Source organism: Cervus canadensis, chromosome 20 (genome assembly GCF_019320065.1).
Source record: "Cervus canadensis isolate Bull #8, Minnesota chromosome 20, ASM1932006v1, whole genome shotgun sequence".
Lineage (NCBI taxonomy): Eukaryota > Metazoa > Chordata > Mammalia > Artiodactyla > Cervidae > Cervus > Cervus canadensis.
Window position 1 is genome coordinate 12,810,693 of NC_057405.1, and position 21,395 is coordinate 12,832,087.

General features: G+C 35.4%; 1 protein-coding gene across 5 annotated transcripts in view; it reads right to left on the bottom strand.

Moving 5' to 3' along the window:
• Positions 1 to 21,395, bottom strand: part of USP45 (ubiquitin specific peptidase 45) — a 52,332-nt gene that overhangs the window by 17,330 nt on the left and 13,607 nt on the right. For 4 of the 5 annotated variants that reach the window (XM_043439387.1, XM_043439386.1, XM_043439390.1 and 1 more), the window contains exons 6-9: positions 12,153 to 12,295; positions 11,451 to 11,546; positions 9,227 to 9,357; positions 7,865 to 7,952 (exon numbers count right to left, since the gene is read on the bottom strand). In XM_043439387.1, the coding sequence (XP_043295322.1) occupies positions 7,865 to 7,952; positions 9,227 to 9,357; positions 11,451 to 11,546; positions 12,153 to 12,295 (458 nt within the window). Of the gene's footprint in view, positions 1 to 7,864; positions 7,953 to 9,226; positions 9,378 to 11,450; positions 11,547 to 12,152; positions 12,296 to 21,395 lie in introns of those variants that run through there. The other variant, XM_043439388.1, reaches the window with a different exon arrangement.

Here is a 21,395-nt window from a genome sequence, read left to right on the forward strand (position 1 = left end):
AAAAGAATTAAAAACGAATTAAGCAACTAACATACATTTAGAAAAGGACATCAAACTGAACACAAGTATATGGAAAGAGTTAAGAGGATAAAAGTAGAAATGGAAGAGAATAAATAAACGAATCAAAAGCTGATTTTCTGGGCAGCAGGGATAAATAAACCCACCAATTAATCTAAATCAAGACAAGCATGAAAAAAAAAGATAAGCATGTAAAGCATAACATCACATATAACAAAGATGGAGAATCACTACCTAAATGAAAGATATTGCAAATAATCATGAGAGACCACTTTGCTCAACCCTTAGGTAATTACATCTGAAAATTCAGGAAAAAAAAAAAAACATAATATTCAAAAAAATTAGAAAATTTTCCAGCTTTTAAGGAAGAAAAAAAAATATCATTAAAGTCACTGAATTACATATTCCCTACACAAACCTCCAGGACCTAATAATTTCACAAAAGACTCCACTAAATCTATGTCCCAGGGCACACAAAAAGGGAAACTATCAAATTATCTTCGTGAAGCATAATATTGGTACCAAAAGCTGACAAGAGTGTACACAAAATATAATATCACTTAAAAAAATTCCAAATAAAATATCAGCAACAGAATATAGCTGCACAATTAAAAAAAACCCACAAAGATTATAGTATGACCAGGAGGCTTTTATTCTATTAATACAGGGATATTAGGGAGATCATCTAATAACATTAATTAATATAAGCCATCATATACACTGAGAAAAAAATAAGATCAAATCCCTCGATATCCCCATTCACTACTACTATTTACCACTGTATTAAAGTTTTACTGATGTATTTGACAAAAAATAAATCTCAGAGATATAAAAGAGAGAAAATTATTTGCAGATGACATGACTTTTTACCTCGAAAAGCCAGAGGAACTAAATGAAATAAAAAGCTACTACAATAATGAGAATTTAATAGGGAGTATATAAATATAATGAAGTCAATCGCCTTCACACAAACAGAACTGTTAGAAGATATAGAAGAAAATAAACTATTTATAATAGCAACTGAAAATATAAAATAACTAGGAATAAACTAAACAAATGTGTAATATCTAAATGAGGAATACTACTGACAGATACAAAAGAAAATTTGACCAAATGGAAAGACAGAGAGCATGTTCTTGGATAAGTCCTATCATTACGAACATTTCAATTCACCTTCCACCCAATTTATTTATTTAACATAATTCCAGTGAAAATGGCAATAGTATATAGATTTTAGAGTTTTCTTTTTCTTTTTTTAATGTGAGAAGTTGAAGGGAGAGATAGGTTCTACCTAGATATGGAAAAATAAATAAGAACAGCAATGAAAACTTGGGGGCAGGGAGGAAAATGTAGGAAGAGATGACTGACTAAATGCATTAAAATCTTCATAACTGAAAGGTTAAGTCTAGTACTTAAACATATAAGCAAACACAACCAAGGACAAGTTGAGAAAAAAACCCAAATAACATGAAAAATTAGTATAATTAGAATGCTACCAATTTAGTGGGGAAAACACACTATATAGTTTGGGTAATTATAGGATAGCCAAATGGGAAAAATGGAAATATCATGGAATAGGGTAAATTTCAATAGATCAAGATTTAGATAAAAGTCAATCATAAAAGTACCAGAAGAAAACATGGGGAAATTCTTTTATAACCTTGAAGTAAAAATGCCTTTTCAACTAAGACTCAATATCCAGAAGCCATATAAAAATTTTTTTAAAAAATTTAAGATTTTTAAATTCAAAAACAAAAAAATGTTTAACATTACATTAAAAAAAAGCTATTGCCACATTATAAGCAAAATCATATCACAAATTATAAACTTGGTAACATATTTCCTCTCTAGTACACAAAAAGCTTTTAGAAATCAGCAAAGGATCAAAACCTTTTAGAAAAATGGGCAAAAAAATAAGAACAAATGAAAATATATTGGGCTTTATTCAAAAAGAGAAAAATGTACACTAAAATTACCCTGAGATACCATTTTCTACCTATCAGATTGGCAAAAATCTTAAAGTTTGGTACAACAGTCTTTTGGTGAGGCTATGGAAAAACACTCTCCAAACATGTTCTGTTGCTGACAGAGTGAAATCTGTATGCCTATGGAGGACAAGTTGGTAATAGCTATCAAAATTACACATGCATGCATCATTTGACCCAGAAAGCTCACTTCTGTATTTATACAGATATACTTACAGACATGCGAAATAACACACATACATTATTCATCAGAGCATTATTCATAAAGGCAAAAACATTGGAAACAACATATAAGGGACAATTAATAAGGAAGCAGTGAGAACTGGTTATAAAGGAACAGGTTTTTTTTTTTAAAAAAGGAAACTTTTTATCTTCTGATATGGAAAGTTGCTACAATATGTTATCTCAAAAAGACAGGGTCATGTATTAGTATATGCCACTTTTTGAAAAATCAAAAGGAAAAATAAACATATGTATATACACACACCACCAAATGAGAACATAAACAAAGAAAGATAACAAAGTGGTTTACAGGCAACAGCAGGGGCATCATGTAAGAGAGTCAAAGGGAATTCCCATGAGGACAGTTAGGAAGAATTTCAGAATGATGCTTACATTATCTAATGTGGGAGGCAACCAATTTAGACTGGGGCAGTGAGACTTACAAGATGGACATATTGTTGACACCAAGATCCCTTCTGCCATTCTACCATGTTTTTCTCTGAGGACAGAATGTAGAGGGAATGAGCTGCTAATGTTACACACCCCCCCCTCCCTGCTCTGTGGCCTTGGTCAGGAAAGGACACAAATTACCACCCCAGAATTGTTCTGCTTGGGCCTGTTCCTGAGAGTCAGGAAGTGGGATATGATGAACTCAGAAGCAGAAAACTCAGGAGCAGTCTCCAGCCTTCTGGGATGAGAAATAGTACCTGGTCTTTTCTAATCTCTTGTCAATTGACCTTGACTTTGACAGGTGTGACTCAGAACACATTCATGACCTTGCCTACTGACCTCCCCAGAAAGAGGTCTTGTAAATTGGGAAGCCAAAGCCAGACTATGTTCCAGAGATTCTCTCAACTCATCTTTTGAGAACCATCCAATAAAGGCAGTTAAGTTTGTGCTTGTTACCTAGTTTTATGAAACTAAACAATATGTTGTTTAAACATACAGAAGTAGCTCTCAAAACTATGGAATGATTTCTGTAAAAGTCAAAATAGTGGTTACCTGTGCTGAGGAAGAAGAATTTGAAAAAAAGAAACAGGTAGCTTTTACGGTACTAATAATCTATTTTTTAACTCTTGAGGTGGTGGTAGGGAGGAGTGCTAATAGTATTTATAGTATGCTTTAAACTATATTTTTAAACTATATTTGTACATGTTCTTTTATATGTATGATATGTTTTATAATTATTTTTAATAGTCCTCCCCAATAATTATGAAAGTAAGTTCTATTTATTAACTAGCCTATGATCAGCACATTATATTTCCTAGAACGGCTCACTATTCTCTATAAGTGTATTTTGAAAGTTAATGCAAGATTCAAAAATTTAAATATATATAAAGTAGGATATAAAAGTAAACATACAACAATCCATACCATGTTACTCACTCCTAAAATATACTTACATGTGAAGGAAATTGAAATATGTGTCCCAAAAGCTATTAAATATTGAAATAATCTCCAATTCAGATTCAATAAAGTTGAAAATTGATATAGTTTTGATACTGTCTGAGGTAAACTTGACTTTTATACCTTGAAAAGAGAACACTGAACTAAAAGAAGCAAATTCGAATGGTGCAAATTCCATGCAAGAGAAATATTCAATGGTTAAATGAAAGGTGCCAATAAATACCCATATAGACACCTATAAATATCATCTACAGATATAAGTGTAAAAAGTCTCTCTAGCAACTAAAGACCTTTAATTCAACTTACAAGTGTATAAATTTATTCTACAATTTGAACATTTTACTAATTCAGACATGACTTTTAATGAGCTTTTACCATACTCTGATATATAAGCTGTAATATCACTCTTTTAAAAGAGTAAAAACAACGAAATTGTTTAAATTCTTAACTTTTAAACTAATAGACATTTGCTTTTTTTATTGTATCCTAACCACAAATTTACATTCTCTGCTCTAAAAACTGTTAAAGTTAGTTAAAAGGTAGTTCATCAAGCTGAAAAAAATAAATGGGTTTAGGTCCATCTACAACCTTCATTGTTAAGAGTTGTGCTTTGAACCACTTAGATTTCTAAAAAAGACTGGTCAGAGACCTACTAACAAATGCAGCACATTAATCAATTTGCAGTATCAAGGTTCAACCAGTTCAAACCCCCTTGTTAAACTCTTTTTAAAAATAAGAATGTGCTCGGGCCTGGTGCACTGGGAAGACCCAGAGGAATCGGGTGGAGAGGGAGGTGGGAGGGGGGATCGGGATGGGGAATTCGTGTAAATCTATGGCTGATTCATATCAATGTATGACAAAACCCACTGAAATGTTGTGAAGTAATTAGCCTCCAACTAATAAAAAATAAATAAATAAATAAAAAATAAGAATGCAAAACACATAATTTAAGTTAGCAGACCTATTCTACCTTTAAAATCATGTTACCTAATAATGGATTAAGGTGATAAATCTCTGACAATAAAAATGTACTAATACCATTAATTTAGTGATAGCTCAAACTAAAAGGAAAAAAACAGTCAAGAAGCATATATTTCTAAGCAGAAAAGACTGCCTATAAAAGAAGCCCTTATTGTGAATTTGACTTTATTTCACATATGAAAAAATTTATAATTTTTCCACAAATGATCCCTTTTCTCTCCCTACTCAGCAAGAGCGAATTTATTCCTCCACTTCACAGTCATAAGAAAAAGCCCTCAGTGAGCCAGTATGAGAGGAGGTCAGCCATGTTTGAGCCCTCACTGGGAGTCTGGCGGCAGACAGGCCGCTGCGGCCTTCCTTCAGTCAGGCCCACACGGCGGCGACAGACTCCAGCAGCAGTCACTAACAGCTGTGCGTTCCCAGGCCAGACAATGCGGCTCCTGTCCGGGCGCTCACTGGGCCCGACCAGCGTGACCGTCCTTGCTTACCAGACAGAACAGACCCAAGACCTGACATTTTAATTCTGCCACTCCATCTAAAAGCCTCAAGCAGAGGAAGAAAGATAAGAGCTTTCAAAAACCAATGTTTCCTGCTGTACTGCCCGAGTGTTCAATATACTGTGAATCCCAACGCATCATTACGACAAAAGGATAATTGTAACAAAGAATGCCATCAATAAAAGTAAAATAGAAAAAAAAATTACAAGGATAGATTTTATTGTTTTATTTGTAATATCAACAGAGAAAAACATTGTTAAAAGGTGACTTTTAATTCCATTCACAATGATACATGACCACCATGTAGTAAACATATTCCTTTAAATCTCAGGGGAAAAGGAAAAAATCATTCTAGCAACTGATGGCTTGAATTAATCCTAAAGTAACTGCTGTGTCATCTGTAGGCTCAGAAGGTCAAAATGCATTTACTATTCCTAACACAGAGCATCTCTTTCTACTTTGTTACCTTGTATCAATCCCCTCAAAAAGAATATCAATTCTTATTGTATTAATCCCTTCAATAAGAATATCAATTACTAAATCAGATTCAATACTTTTTCAAATAGTGAAATAATTATGGTTACATTTTAAATAGCAAGCTTAAAATGTATATTTATACTAGTCACTGATATGATCAAGCATTAACATTAAACTTTTTTTTTTTTTTTGGCCACACTGTGCAGCATGTGGGATCTTAGTCCCCCAACTAGGAATCAAACTCGTATCCCCTGCAGTGGAACCGCAGACGAAGTCCCTAAAATTAAAGTTTAATCAGCAGTACTGTATAGAATTAGATCATTAGTTTGGTAGTCTGAAACACTTAAGTTTGTATCTCCATTCTTGGTATCAGTTTCTAGATCTAAGAAAGTGTAATGAATTATTAGCTCAGTGGGACTGTGCTAATGTTCCCAAAACTTACTCTTAACTGATTTCTTTAAAACAAATTACAGATAAAATACAATGCAGAACTACCCTTCAATTTAACGGTTTATTCAAATTATAACATTCGAAGTAAGTGCAAATGCCCCCCAAAACTAGTTAGTATAATTCATTTAAGAAACTGTTTTCTTCCCAATTCAATACATAAATGAAATTGCCCATTTAAAGAGTAAACACAGACAACATCTTGAACAAACATTAAATGAGCACCTACTAAGTGCAAGGCGCATAGAATACCATTCCTTGAGGAGATCACAATCTAACAGAGATGACAGACCTGATTTTAAACAGAAGGTGAGTAAAAAGTAAAGTCGCTCAGTCGTGTCCGACTCTTTGCGACCCCATGGACTGTAGCCTACCAGGCTCCTCTGTTCATGGGATTTTCCAGGCAAGAGTACTGGAGTGGGTTGTCGTTTCCTTCTCCAGGGGATCTTCCCAACCCAAGGATCGAACCCAGGTCTCCAGCATCGCAGACGGATGCTTTACCAAATCTGAGCCACCAGGGAAGTCCCATTAAAATGAAGTGGAAATTCAACTTATTTAATATGATAGCCTATAAACAGCCAATTAAGGACAGAACTGTAATATACACTGTTTGGTAACTAACTCATTCTTTAAGATAATTTATGAGAAATTATTAGAACCATTACTGTCTCTTCACTGAAAACTGGCCATTCAGAACAAAGAAACACTACAATGTCATGTACAATTCAAACAAAGTAGAATTAAAAAAGAAGAGACTCCACCCTTCCTAGTAACAAAAGAAACACCTACCACAAGCACATCAGCCCTTCACTTGCTGCTGGTTGTTCTACTGCATATTAACATATAGATTAAGAAATATATTCCCCTTGAACAGGAAACAGGGTTTTCACCTGTTATGACAATTAGGATTGGCAGGGGCTGTCCACAGTGCTATGTCAAGAACGATTCTGAGACTGAATCCTGACTCAGTGGAACGGTGATGAATGATTAGCAGGGTCTGCTCCAAGTGAGAAAGGAGGAAATGGGGGATATGTGCTGTATACTGGACATCTTTAATGTCTGGCATTTTCTCTGAAAAACTGTATCCTATTTGCATAGGACCCCACCAAAAAAGGTGAAAATAACTAATATTAGAGTCAACCAACAGCCACTAAATTAAGGGATTTATTTACAGGATTACAGTAAACACTGTTTGGGAAATCTATCTAGATCTTCTTTATTCAACAGACCCTGATTCAGGAGACTAGGATCCCAATCCTCTAATCCCTAAGTGAATTCTAATCCAACATGGGACAATGAGGTTTCTCTCTTTGGGGAATTTAAAATTAGGATTCACGAGCAGCCAGTTCATCTTTATACATGTGGAACTGCAACATGCAAGCCGTGGAACTGCAACATGCAAGCCGTGGCGGTTACGAGCGACCCTTCAGACAGGGAAGCAAAGAAGCTACTCAGTCTGCAGAGACATGCATAAAGAAAATCTACAGAGCCAGAGAAACCACGGGGGAAAGGAGATTACTTTCTGGATTTCTGAAAAACTTCCTGTCCTATATCCCCATTATCTGGAATATTAGATTCCTTTTTCTTTATTTAAGCTAGTTTTAATTAATTTCTGTTATTTATAGTCAAAGTATATAAACTAATAAAGGATAATAGAGCTGTAAAATAATAAAAAAAAATAATCTTGCAGTAGGCAGGGCAAAAAAGGGGAGGAGGATAAACAGAATAGTTTAAAAAACAGTCAAATTACTTTCAACTGTGCATTAAAATTTTGGTAAAATTCCTTCAATTTCTTAAAGAGTATATGTGATAAACATTGAGACATCTGACCTTTGTTTCTTCTGTCCTCACTGCATCCAGCAAATAATGAAGGAGTTCCTGACTGTCCTGTTGTTGAAAACTTTTAAATGCAGGGGCCCTATGATTTAAAAACAAAACAGGAAAGAAAAATAAATAAAGTCATTTACCAACAATATATTACTATTATTTAAAATCACCTTGAAACAACATATATTCAATATTCATATATTCAAAGGTTCAATTTACTCCTTTTTCTATAAGTAGAACCACAAAATATGGTTACTGTTCCCATGAGGATGAGATCTTCAGGACACTGAAAACAATATAGCTAATGTTTATTAAGCAATGGCTACACATCAAGGACAGCACATGTGTCAAGCTCCACAGTACAGGATACTGAACTTTTATCTTGAGAATTTGGGGACACCCTTAAGGCACATGACACACCACAGAATATCACAAAACTAGGAATATACATATATACATACATACACACACATATTTTTTTTTCAAATTTCTATGAAAGAATAAATGAATGCTTTAAAGTTAAGCCAGGTCCTTTATGACGTATTTATTTCTAGGCACACAAGGGTTTTTGCTTTAAACCATATTGGCAATATCTTGGGAAATTTACTTAAACTCTCATACCTCAAAACTCATCTTAAAAAATAAGAAAACTAAGCTAGATGATCTATAACGGCACTTTTAGATTTTATAATTCTATAATTTTCTCACTTTATGGTATTACATCCTGGGCTTCTGAGTCAGGACAGACATCTATTTAAACCCTGCCTTGTTCTCATGAAACAAGGGAAGCTACTCAACTTCTGGCTGTCTCAGTTTTCTTATACATAAAATCGGGGAAAACAATCACGTCTTCAGAGCATTATGAGACATAATTCACATAAAGCACACAGCTGCAACTAAACAAATGTTAGCTCTTTCTCTTGATGCATGTGTGCTAAGTAGCTTTCAGTCGTGTCCAACTCCTCGCTGACACTATGGACTATAGCCCACCAGGCTCCTGTTGTCCATGGGATTCTCCAGGAAAGGATACTGGCGTGGGCTGCCATTCCCTTCTCCAGGGGATCTTCCCGACCCAGGGATCAAACCTGCATCTCTTATGTCTCCTGCATTGGCAGGTGGGTTCTTTACCACTAGAGCCACCTGGAAAGTCCCTTTCTCTTGGTAGTCCAAGACATAACGGCAATGTCACAGGAAGTGTCAAACTACTCATTTAAGCTCTAGGAGATCTTCCCTATCCAGGGATCGAACCAGGTCTCCTGCATCACAGGCAGACTCTTAACTGACAGAGCCCCAGGGAAGCCCAGATAGGCATACTAGTGCTTCGTAACTCATGATCATTCATATTAAGATGGTAGATGTACTCACTTCTGACAAAGCTGATTAAAAAGAACTTTGGGAGAAAGTGGTCCTCTTTCAGTTTCCTTCATGCTGTGAAGAAACAGGAACAAGGCTGAGGTCAATGGTCCAGGGCTTGAAAGTTCCACCACTAACGGGTCCTTTAAAAACAGGATCAACTCTTTGTCAAAAATAAACAATTTTAAAATACAATGTCATTAAAAAATCTAAGAGAGAGTTACACTGTTTAAATGATGACTAAACCACCTCAAGTGTATTAAGAAGCTTTATTCCCTCATATACAAGATAACTATATAAAAAGTGAAATTAAATGCCTTACCTTGAAAAATATAGGTATTCTCATATCCTCTGCCCTTTACTTTGTACAACTATTAGCTTAAGAGTGAAAAACCAATTTTTCATTGCTTTTAACTGTCCCTTCATGTGCTCTCCTAAAATTACTCATTGACTTGCTATTTGTACATATTCACAAATAATCATAAACATTTATTAGCAAAACCCCATACCCTTTTCCAAATATTTTACTAACAAAATAAGGAATGGGAAATTATATCACAAAATACATAACCTTGTACTTATTTTATGCCTACTCTTAATAATAATGAAGGACTGAGTGTTTTCTCCCTAATTTGGGGACTAAGACATTTATCACTTCTGTTCAACATATTAGTGGTGGTCTGAGCCACAATAAGGTAAAGAAAGAAAAGGCATACAGATTACAAAGGCCCAAAGAAAACAGGTGGTGAAAGAGCAGTGATCTACACTGATAGTCCCACAACTCAGGTCAACTACTATGTCCTAAAAAACAGAGACCTAAGATTGAAAATTTCCCTCTCAGAATGACACAAACCTGTAGTGATCAGCTATAAAATCTGATTGCCATACACTAATTTCACAGCTTCAAGTGTGAAATACTTAAATCTAACATCAGATCACAGTTAATAAGAAATCTTTTCAAATGCTTAGCATTATTTAGTAAAGTAGTCTTCACTAGCTCCCAAGGTGGGAACAGGGCTCCACCACAAAAATTTCAAGAGAATGAAAGGGCAGTGAGTTTACAGATTGACTTTTCAACAAAAAATACAGCCATAGTGTCTTTCAAAATTGCCTCCTTGGAAGAAAAATCTAAAATTACTGCATTGGGCTAAGAAGTTTTAGTATTCCTCTTTTTTAAGAATTTCAACAGCCAGATTATGAGCTATACCTTCACTCTTTGCTCCTCTAAAACACACACAGACAAATCAATTTCTAACTGGAATCCTAATTATTAGTGTAATACCCTCCAAGACCACCAGGAACACACTTGGAGCAGAACAAGATGGGTTCACTACCTGTTGCTTTGAGGGGGAACACATATAACGGGGAACCATGGAGTGTCTCAATCAGAGGTATTCAAAAGAACCAAGAGAGGATTTGGGTTTCAGTTGGGTGGTTTAGGGAAGAAATTAATCTAAGGAAAATAATTTAAGAAAACGTCTGCTCTCAATTGGATGCTGTAAAAAAGTGGGGGTATTTCTACGATGAAATATCTCAATAAAAGGAGACTAGAATGAAGATAAAGATGTAACAAATGAAAAAAAAAGTCACAGTGACTCATCTTGGCCTAGGGAAGGTGACTGGATTTTCTCAGTGGAAGAGTAATCTTGGTTTAGACAAAAGTATTAAGCAGACTTGTTTTGTCTCATTTTAACAGTCTTGGAGTAACCTTGCTTGAAGCTGGTATTCTGTGAGGTTCACGGGAATAACACAGCCTAACTGTGGGTATCAGGCTAGCTTCCGAGTGTCAGAGGCTGCCTTTTTCCCTTTCTCACTAGGCTCCAAAAAACCTTTAGATGATCACTATTAAAATTAAATCTACCTTTAAAGGATAAAAATGTTGTATTTAAGCAAATGTCACCAATAACTATAAATTTTATAATATAAAACAAGAGTCCTAGACATTTCATTCAACAAAAATCAAAACACTTTATTCTAGTATATCTACTCAAAAGCTCCCTCAGTGTTTTTTGTGTTGTTTGACTTACGAGATGTTTGAAGCATAACATATCTTAAAGCTCTGATTTTAGAAGTTTTAAGTCTTATTATTTATTTTCACAAAACACTTTTGAATTATTTTTTCAAATTCTCTGACTATCATCTCAATGGATAGCTCTGACAAGTAAAAAAAATAGATTTTGGTAACATCACCAGCTTATCTAAAAAGAGCTATTATCCAGATAATTAAACTTCTTACCAGTTGAGAATCAGAGGAAGGAACAATCTTGAGTTTTGTACCATGTTCTTTGATTTCATTCATCAATTCAGTAAGAATGTGAGACTGTGCCAAATTCTGAAAGAAAACAAAAGTATTATCTTCTGATTCAGTTACAATATGCCTCCAATTTCACAGAATAAATACTCTCCAAGTTTCAAATATCATCTGATATAGCAAAAATGTCTTTAGGTTTTAAGAAAATCTAACTAAATACAGTTTACATTTAATAAACATCACTATTACTGACAGAGCCATGGTAAAATACAGAGGTCTTTCAGAATCACTGTGGAAAAAGAAGGCATATATACTGTATGACAATGGCTAAAGTGAAAATGAAAGTTGCCCAGTCATGTCTGACTCTTTGTGACCCCATGGTCTATTCAGTCCATGGGATTCTCTAGGCCAGAATACTGGAGTGAGTAGCCTTTCCCTTCTCCAGGGGATCTTCCCAACCCAGGGATCGAACCCAGGTCTCCCACATGGCAGGCGGATTCTTTACCAGCTAAGCCACAAGGGAAGCCCAATGGCTAAAGACAGCCTAAAGCAATCAAAAAGAAAACAAACTTCTACACAAACATTTAGCAGTTCAAGGTGTGCAATTTGACGTCCAAGGTGTGCCAAAAAACACAAATTAACTAAAACAAACTTATACATTTTACAAAGCCTTCTCATGGCTCTTACCTGCATAACTGCGTTAAAGAAGCAAGTATTTCCTAAATTTGTAATTCCCTTTACAGATGTTACACTGCCACCTTTTCTTCCCTTATTTTTTTCACCTGCTTCACAATTTTCTTCACAAAGTTTTATGATTCTAGAAAATGCATCTAAGTTAGAGAAAACACAACGGATATGAGATTTTAAATACATATAATTTGATACAATTTAAATATATTATTTAAAATTAAATAAGATTTTCCTCTGAATCAGTGTTTCTGAGGGGCAAGAATACAAATGGAGATAAGTAGCTCTTGTTTTGTATCTTATTGCTGAAGCAATTCATTTTAATTCATCTTAATACATACACATCCATTCTTCAAACCTACCTGCGGAATTACAGATGAATTTAAAAATAAAGTAGTTTAAAATGAATTTTAAATAAGCAAGCAGAAAAAATCTTGGTTTCTAAATACCATTGTCCATTAAAACAAATGAAGACTCTTTGAAGAAAAGGCTGATTCTAAACCAGGGGCAGCAAAAGAGGCAAAATGAGCCTATACCATTTTTGTTATGCCAGAAAATAAGTGCTCCAAAGCAGAAAAATGATGAGTATGGCAAAATACACAGGCATCATTTTGAACAGGCTTCCAGTGGTCCAATTTGGAACAATTTGAATATCAAAATAAAGAAGAGTGCTGATAAGAGTATTACTCACTGAACAAAATGAGAGTGAGTCTGAATTGACAATAGACTTTTTAAATGAGGATAAAAGAAAAAAAGTTTCCTTACAAAAGAATGCCAGTTAATAAACAAGAAATGTGATGGAATTTTAAAAACACCTTACAGTAATAATTTGGGAATGGTATAGTTCTTGTTTTCTATAAATTAGAAACTGTCAAAATAAAATCCACGAATGCTCAAGTCTCTTATATAAAATGGCACAGTATTTACATGTAACATAAGCACATCCACCCATATACTTTAAATCATCTCTAGACCACTTATAATACCTAATACAATAAAAATGCTATGTAAATAAATAGCTGCCAATGAACAGCAAATTCAGGTTTTGCTTTTAGGAACTATCTGGAATTTTGGGGGGAATATTTCTGATCTGTGGTTGGCTGAACTCAAGGATGCAGAACCTGGGGATGGGGGGTGGGGAACCCCACAGCATAATACAAAAAGTAGAATACGGAATACTTAAGGGTATGGTAAAGTGCATGTTTGGGGCTTATTGACTTGCATAATTAACACCGATTTACAAATTATATCAATTCATCATGTTTAACGACTACGAAAATGAAGAAAAATTTCTAACATTTATGAACTGATATTATTATTATCTATTTAACAGATTTCTAAATCATTATAATTTGAAGTTTGACAGGAAACTGCCAAGTTCTCAAATCTTCTGGTTTTAAAGGAATGTTCTTTTATATTCCTTTCAACTCTCAGATTTTACAGTATTTACAATTATATTTTTATTTACCTAATACTGACATTGGAGAGGGAAATGGCAAGCAACCCCTTCCAGTATTCTTGCCTGGAGAATCCCATGGACAGAGGAGCCTGGCAGGCTGCGGTCCATGGCGTTTCAAAGAGTTGGATACAGCTGAAGTGACTTAGCACGCACGCACGCAATACTGACATGCTGTCTTGCATTGCTAATTAACTTTTAAGTGTTCGGCTGTCTGCTTCTCCAACCAGATTCACGGAGATGAGAGAATGTCTCTTATGACTGCTCTATCCTCCACAGGGGTGTGATGTTGAAGAGAACATATATATTTTAAAAGCTCAATATAAATTAAAACCGACAACACTAAACAGCAAATACAGTCAAATTTTAGCTTTATATGCGTCCAATGACTTCTTAAGAGGAAATAAATTAAGACATCTCCTCCCCGGCACTATGGGAGATATAAAGGAGCTGAGGTGGCCCTTTTCTCAGGGACTGGAGCGGGAAAGAAACCCCATCAAGAGAAACCTCAGTCTCAGGTACTGGCAGACCGATATCACGCACACCTTGTTGGTCAAGTTAGGCTTGACTTGGAACCTGCGACGTTTGCCAAAGAAAAGGCTTCTAGCTGTAGGGCTCCAGTACTGGGATGATGAACATATTTTCTTATATGGTTTCTGTAAGGATTAAAGGAGCTAAACTTGCTTTGCAAAGTATCTGGCATGCTAAGCACTATGTAAGTGTGTGAAAAACAGCTCAGAGAGCCCCCCGAGATTGCTATTCATGCCAACACCCACATCATCATGAGCTGTTTGTCATGTCCATTGTTTGTCTGCTCTCACTTTCTTCTCTTTAATCATTTCCTATATTTTCCTGGGATTTTCCCTTCAAGTTTATCTCATTTCTAACTGTATTTCCTAAATTGCTAATGTGAGTTTTGCCTTTTACATTGACTTCGTGGTTTTTGTGATCCTGCTTTTTTTTCCTAACGTGGAAACATCTTAGTGAGAAAAACAGATCTGTGGTTTCTCTGATGTTTCTTTCACTAAACAAATCTACTACAAAGAAAAGATTTTTCCTTCAACTCAACTTTTACCCTGTGGCGCAACATTTTATCATAAACTCTATTACCTGTTTTTCCCCCTTTATTCCTGTTTTCCCCTTTATTCCTATGTTAAACACTATTGGTTGTTACTGGATATTTGTTATCCAGATAACGAAGAGTTGTTTTTAAATCCCAACCCTAGAATTCTGAATTAACACAGAAAAGAACTAAAAGATCTATTAAAATAGATATCTCCTCCTGTCCTTCAGATATTAAAATAAATGATAAGAATTATACCCCATACTAGAGCCTGGGGACAAAGCTTGGTACAATCAATGGAGAGGGTCATTGAAGTACAGAGGCCAGGCGTAGAGAAAAGGAAAAGCGAGAAAAGGCCAGACAGTATTCAAACTTGCAAGGAAATGTAAAGGCAAATGAAAAAAGCCAGCCAGTGCTTAAGGAGCACTGCGCAAACAAGAGTAAGCCCCATGCAGATCCTGGCTTGCAAATGGGAGTAGGCCACCTTTTAATCACATCTGATATTCTGACTGAAGTCCAGGATTGGCAGATTTCAGGCTCTCATTGTCGGTGTTGCCACTGGATGGTTTCACAGTGATTTTAAAGAGATTTAGGATGAAAGAATAATTAAATCCAAGCAGTGTCCCGTCTTTTGGGGCAAGGCTGTTGCTGTGATTTTACAAAACTCATTCACCAACTGGTTAAGTGATTTGCCCAGAATTAAAAATGATAATATTTTGATTATAAATCCATTGTCATTTTGCCAGGTAATTTCTCTTCAGTGATTTATGCACAATGAGAAGAATTACAAAAAAATAGCAGGCAAGATTTGTACAGATTTGACTGTTCTCAACTCCTAACAAATATGACTTCTCACAAGTATTCCCTTTAGTTAACATTCTTAATAAATGTTGCCATGTTTTAGCTTATTATGAAAACAGAGTGGCTGGGAGAAATAAACTATATAGACATTAACTCTATGTAAATATATACTATATATCTATAAATTATATTTATTATTCACTTGAGAACACTTCCAGAACTAAATTACATTTTAATCTTATAAGGCCAAATAGTATTTGTTAAACCATAAAGTGCAAATGATTTATGTATTTGTATACCACATTTACCCATCAGTTTTCAAAACATCTGGGATAGCATCTTAAAGTAAACAATGTTCATAAGACCATCTGGTCAAAACTGCAGGCAAAAAAAAGCATAAGCATATGGAAAACCAGATTTTTACCCTTCCCTTCAGCAGTGAGGGATGACAAATGTCAGACCGAGATACATCCACGCTTCACTGTGCGATGCTTTTCAGCACCACCTGGCTCTCCGAGCAGAGCCACCAAATATGGACAGCACTGCCAGGAAGAACATATCCACGGGCAATGGCAATAAAAACAGTTTATTTCATGGTTAAATAGCTACTTCACACAAGTGGCAAGAGTCTGTCTTGTTGACTTTTACATGTACCTCCGTGATAACATGTTCAAAATTAATTATGCTATTAGGCTTGAATATTAAATAGATCAAATAATAGGACTAGAAAACGGACTGACATTTTCTAAGAACTATTTATATGTATCCTATTTCAAGTGCACGTTTTACATTTTACTAAGCAACATGGTTACAAGGAAACAGTTATATATGAAACAGTTTATATAATTACATGTAAACTATAAATGTAAAATTTAACAGTTCAAATAAAATTGCTTTATTAAATGTCCACTGTGTACCAGGTAAGGTATGTGCCACTATCTGTAATTATTTATAATTAACTGCCTATGATTTATGACTAGAGTATAAGGAATTGACACACCATGAATAGCATAGAGAAATTTAGCCTTAGATTCATGATTACATCATGGTAAAACTTTTAGAAACTAAATATTTGTGTACATTTGCTTACTGAAACTGTCAGCTGCGAGTTTAAGGTTCTAGTTGAAAACAAGGGTGTTTCAATCAGTCTCTCAATTATCTGACCTACAAACAGGTATGCATTTTAGTAAAATGCAATTTATTATTTCCAAAGTAGAACAATTATCGATCATTTTGTTTTTAGAGACAACAAAGCTTTCTCAATCTGGCAGCGATTTTAGATCATACTCACTTTAAGAACTCTTCCTTTATGAACACAGAATGAATGCACTAAGGGCTGAACTTCAAGATGTTTTGAAGGATAGTATAATTAAAAGGACAAAGCTGCTACAACAATAACAAAAAAATAAACTAGACAAAGTCTTCATCATTTGCTGGCTGAAGCACCAGCAGAGCCAAAATAAAGAGAAAAAACAAGGTTTTCAAAATTTGGCTAAGACTATCTAAAAAGTAATCTTAAGTACCTCAGATTTTGAGTAATTTTTGAGTAATTACTCAAATTTTTGAGTAATCTTAAGTACCTCAAATCTTTAAGTACCTCATTTTCCATAAAAATGAGTCCAACACAAAGCCTCCCTACCTTTTAAACCAACTCTAGATATTAAATTATAAACTTTAAAAAAAATGCTTAATAAAAAAAAAAATCCTTAATGTACCAGAAAATTTTGAGTGAATATCTTTATAACCTTAATACAAAAGACTTTCAAAGCGTGACCTCAAAGGCTAAAAAACCATTACAGAAAAGACTGGTGGACTTAGTAACAATGACTCTAAAAACTTCATTACTGCTCCCTCCAAACCCCCAAAAACAAAACCAAAGAAGTCGCTAAAAACTATAAACAAAGTTAAACACAGAAAAATGAGTATTCCTGCCAACTATATCCTTTGCATAGTCTTTCCGGAGGGCAGCTTAACAACAGAATTCAAAATTCAAGATGTGTTTATAAACTGGCCAGAAATTCCAAAAAATGTAACCTACAGAAATACAGAAGCAAATACACAGAGATGCAGTTTTGCTCATCATAGAAAATTGAAAACAACCAACAGTGGATTTGTTGCCAAGTAATATCAAATGTCGCTCTTTTTGCAAAGGCATAAATATTTGTGAACTGTCTTGGTTAAACCAGAGCTGGAACACTAGTGCATCCTGAGTGTCCCATAGGCATGAGGAAAGCAAACTTATTTTGCAGTTTGCTTATTTAAAGAAAGAATCTGAAAGCATCATCTCCTCTGATAACTTTCCTCATTGTAAAGATCATGATCAAACGAAGGCATACAGCTAACTGTACAGAGCAGATTCAAACCTAGGCAATCTGGGTTCAGAATCCACACATCCATTATGATCTGCTATCTGTCTAACAATGGATGATAAGGTTACTAAGTGTAACAACTTAAGACACTGATGAAATGCTAGTGGTGATAGAAAAGACCACTGCTTTAAAGCAAAAGTTGGATATAATCAATTGCTGGATGTCTTTGGTGTATGAATTTATAGCTTTATTAAGGTTTACAGCAGCCCATTTTATGCTCTCTTTTAAGCTCTTTGAAAATGGCATCCCATCAGTATTACTCAAATTTACTGGTTTAGAAAAGAATGTGGGATTCTCTATCATCTGCCTAGTTCACATATATGCAATGACACAATTTCAACAGGAATTCCTGTGTTTGTAGAATACTTCTGTGACATTTACAAGACTATCAAAATGAGCAATAAGCCCTTCTGAGAAAATTGGCCCACTTTTAGCAATACATATTTCTGGTTTTCTGGGTGGGTCTCACAAGAAAGTTTTCTTGCTCTTTTTCCAATCTTGTGTTATATATGACCTTTTCATTATAAGGAGATTTTATTTGTTCTTTTTAGTTTTCTGATATGTGTTTGAGGTGGAGATTGTGGGGAGTTGTTTTGTTTTGTTTTTTTTTTTAAAGCAAATCCTAGCATCAGATGTGAGATCTACACAGCTGTAAGCATTCTTCTGGGAACCAGCACTGGGGTTCCCTCAACTGCTTAATGCAATTACCTAAACCAGTCATGTAGTATTAATGTAATTTGCCCATTTCTACAGCTGAAAAGAAGTTTAATCTTTAAAGAGTAAAAAGGAAAAACTTGCTAGCCCACTATCCCTCTACCTTGGAATCAAATAACAATGACTTCACCTGGTTGTTCTCCAAATTCCTCTACCTCCTGGTTAATCATTGTCTTTAGAAGTCTGGATTGAGTCACATAATAAAATGACACTGCCATATGAGTGGACAGGTATACATACAAGAGCATTCCTATCTATCTCCATTGCACAGTAAGTGGTCTTTTTGAAATACGTAACTGATCATTCACTTCTCTGCTTAGAACCTGTAAGTGGCTCATTACTGCCTGTAAGATAAACTCTAAACTTACAAGGCCCTTTAACAGTATTTCCACTTACCTCCAGATTCTCACCTCTCACCACAGCCATCATAACAAAACTCAATCTTGCAGCTATACAATCCTCTGAGCATATCCTTCATCAGTAAGCTATCTCCCCTTCCCTTTCTGCTTAGCTAATATTTAGTTGTTCTTCAGCTCCCAGCTTAGAAATCTCTTACTTTAAATAAAAATTTCCTGGATCCTCTATCTAGGTTAGATACCACTCCAAAGTGTTCTCATAGTCCATTGTACTTGCTCCATCACAGCACTATTTAAGCAGCAATTATAATTATAACTTGTCAATATCCCTCACTGACTAAAAGATCAATAATTGCAGGAACTGAGAAAGAGATCTGTCTCATGCACCACTGTATCTCCAACATCCAGCACAGTTTCTGGCACAAGGTAGAAACTCAGCTATATTAAAAGACTGAATGAACAAATAATTTGATAATATTCAGGGGTGTTTTGGTGAAAATGCAAGAATTCAATTCAACAGCATTTACTGCCTAGTTCTATCAGAATCAGAAAGAACGTAAGCCAGGGTACATTCCTCAAGACATGTACAGCTGTATAAATCAGACACAGATACACACAAAAGCTGAACACCACAAAACCGAGTGTTAAGATTATAATGTAGGCTATACAGAAGAGATAAAAAATAGGATTGGGAAAGTGTCACTGAAGTAGGATCCGAGCTGAGCATTCAGGCAAGAAAGATGGAAGGCAGAAACTACAAGGACGGAAATGTGCTAGTTCAGCAGTTCTCAAAGTGGATCTGAAGACAACCTCCATCTCTGGAGTGTCCTTAAGCTCAGCGGTATTTTCGTAATAAGCCCAAGATGTTATTTGGTTTTTTAACTTTCATTCATTCTCAATTATACAAAGTAGTTTTCCAGCAGCTACATGCCATGTGATATCAGAACAGATTGGATGCATAAGTAGCTATGAGAATCCAGCTGTTTCTATTAAGCCAGACATTCAAGAGAGTTGTAAAAATGTAAAATAATGCCACTGATTAGATCTGTGTTTTTCTGGAAACAGTTCTCTGTCCTAAAAATATGATATTTGTGTTAACATGTCATGGAATTACTGCTATTTTTCAGTAAAATTAAAAAACATTCTAATTTTTTTAGTTTTAATTTCTAATATGAGAAACATTGACAAGAGTCTAAAGAGCTACTGGGAACAAAAGTTGAGATTCACTGAGCAGAGAGGCTGAACTAGATGTTTCAGATGTAAAACGAGCCCAGGCATCATGTAACTTAAAAATATGTTTAATGTACAGGTACAAGCTTTCCTCTCAGTAGTTACTTTCACTTAAAATATAAAAAGGCTCCTTTTAAGTCACTCTTATCCCTTCACTTGAACACAATATATACGGTTTCATAGTTTTTTTGAGTTCCCATATACAGACATTTTTACATTTCCACAATCTTCATGATTATCATTGGAGAGGGCAATGGTGACCCACTCCAGTACTCTTGCCTGGAGAATCTCATGGACAGAGAAGCCTGGTGGGCTGCAGTCCATGGGGTTGCTAGGAGTCAGACACAATTGAGGGACTTCACTCTCACTTTTCACTTTCATGCATTGGAGAAGAAAATGGCAACCCACTCCAGTGTTCTTGTCTGGAGAATCCCAGGGATGGGGGAGCCTGGTGGGCTGCCGTCTATGGGGTCGCACAGAGTTGGACACGACTGACTGATTTAGCAGCAGCAGCAGCAGCATGATTATCATTTAAAATAGCTATATAATCATATCCAGCATTCTTACAAACCTCAATAGCAACTTCCATATTTGATCTGTAAAGTATTTTATAATAATATTACTATCCTAAAAAACTTACTTCTAGAATGCCAAGGGATCTTATTTTAAATCAAACTTGCCCAAGAGCTACTGAAACTTGGAACACAGAGATAATAACATTTTGGCCTAGAACTTCTGGAAACCCTGAATTCAGAACCATGTCTCTCCCTGACTTTAAAGGTTCTATACACTCTCAACCTCCTTCAAGAACCTGTTTCCCCTATTCCAAGTGCTACCCTGGTTCCATAAACACAGTCAAAGCTTACGTTAGCACTTCCTTCTCACCACCTGAAATGATGTCTTCTCTCTACCTGTCCAGAGTTTATCCTTTAAGGACCAACTTGGAAGCCAGCTCATCCACTCATGCATGATTCCTACTGAGTTCAAGTGGACACTGTATTCCTCTTTGAATTTCTGAAGAACTCTATGTGAACATCACTCAAAATATAAATTCTATTCGAATTACATCATTATTTTTTTAATTTCACACCTTAAACCTTAAGAAAGGTCTTAACAACCTCTCCTCTCACGGGAAAGATGGATAAAGTGCTCAGGAAAATGAGGCTCAGACAAGACTTCTCTGGTGGTCCACTGGTTAACACTCCACACTCCCAATGCAGGGGGCCTGGGTTTGATACTTGGTCAGGGAACTAC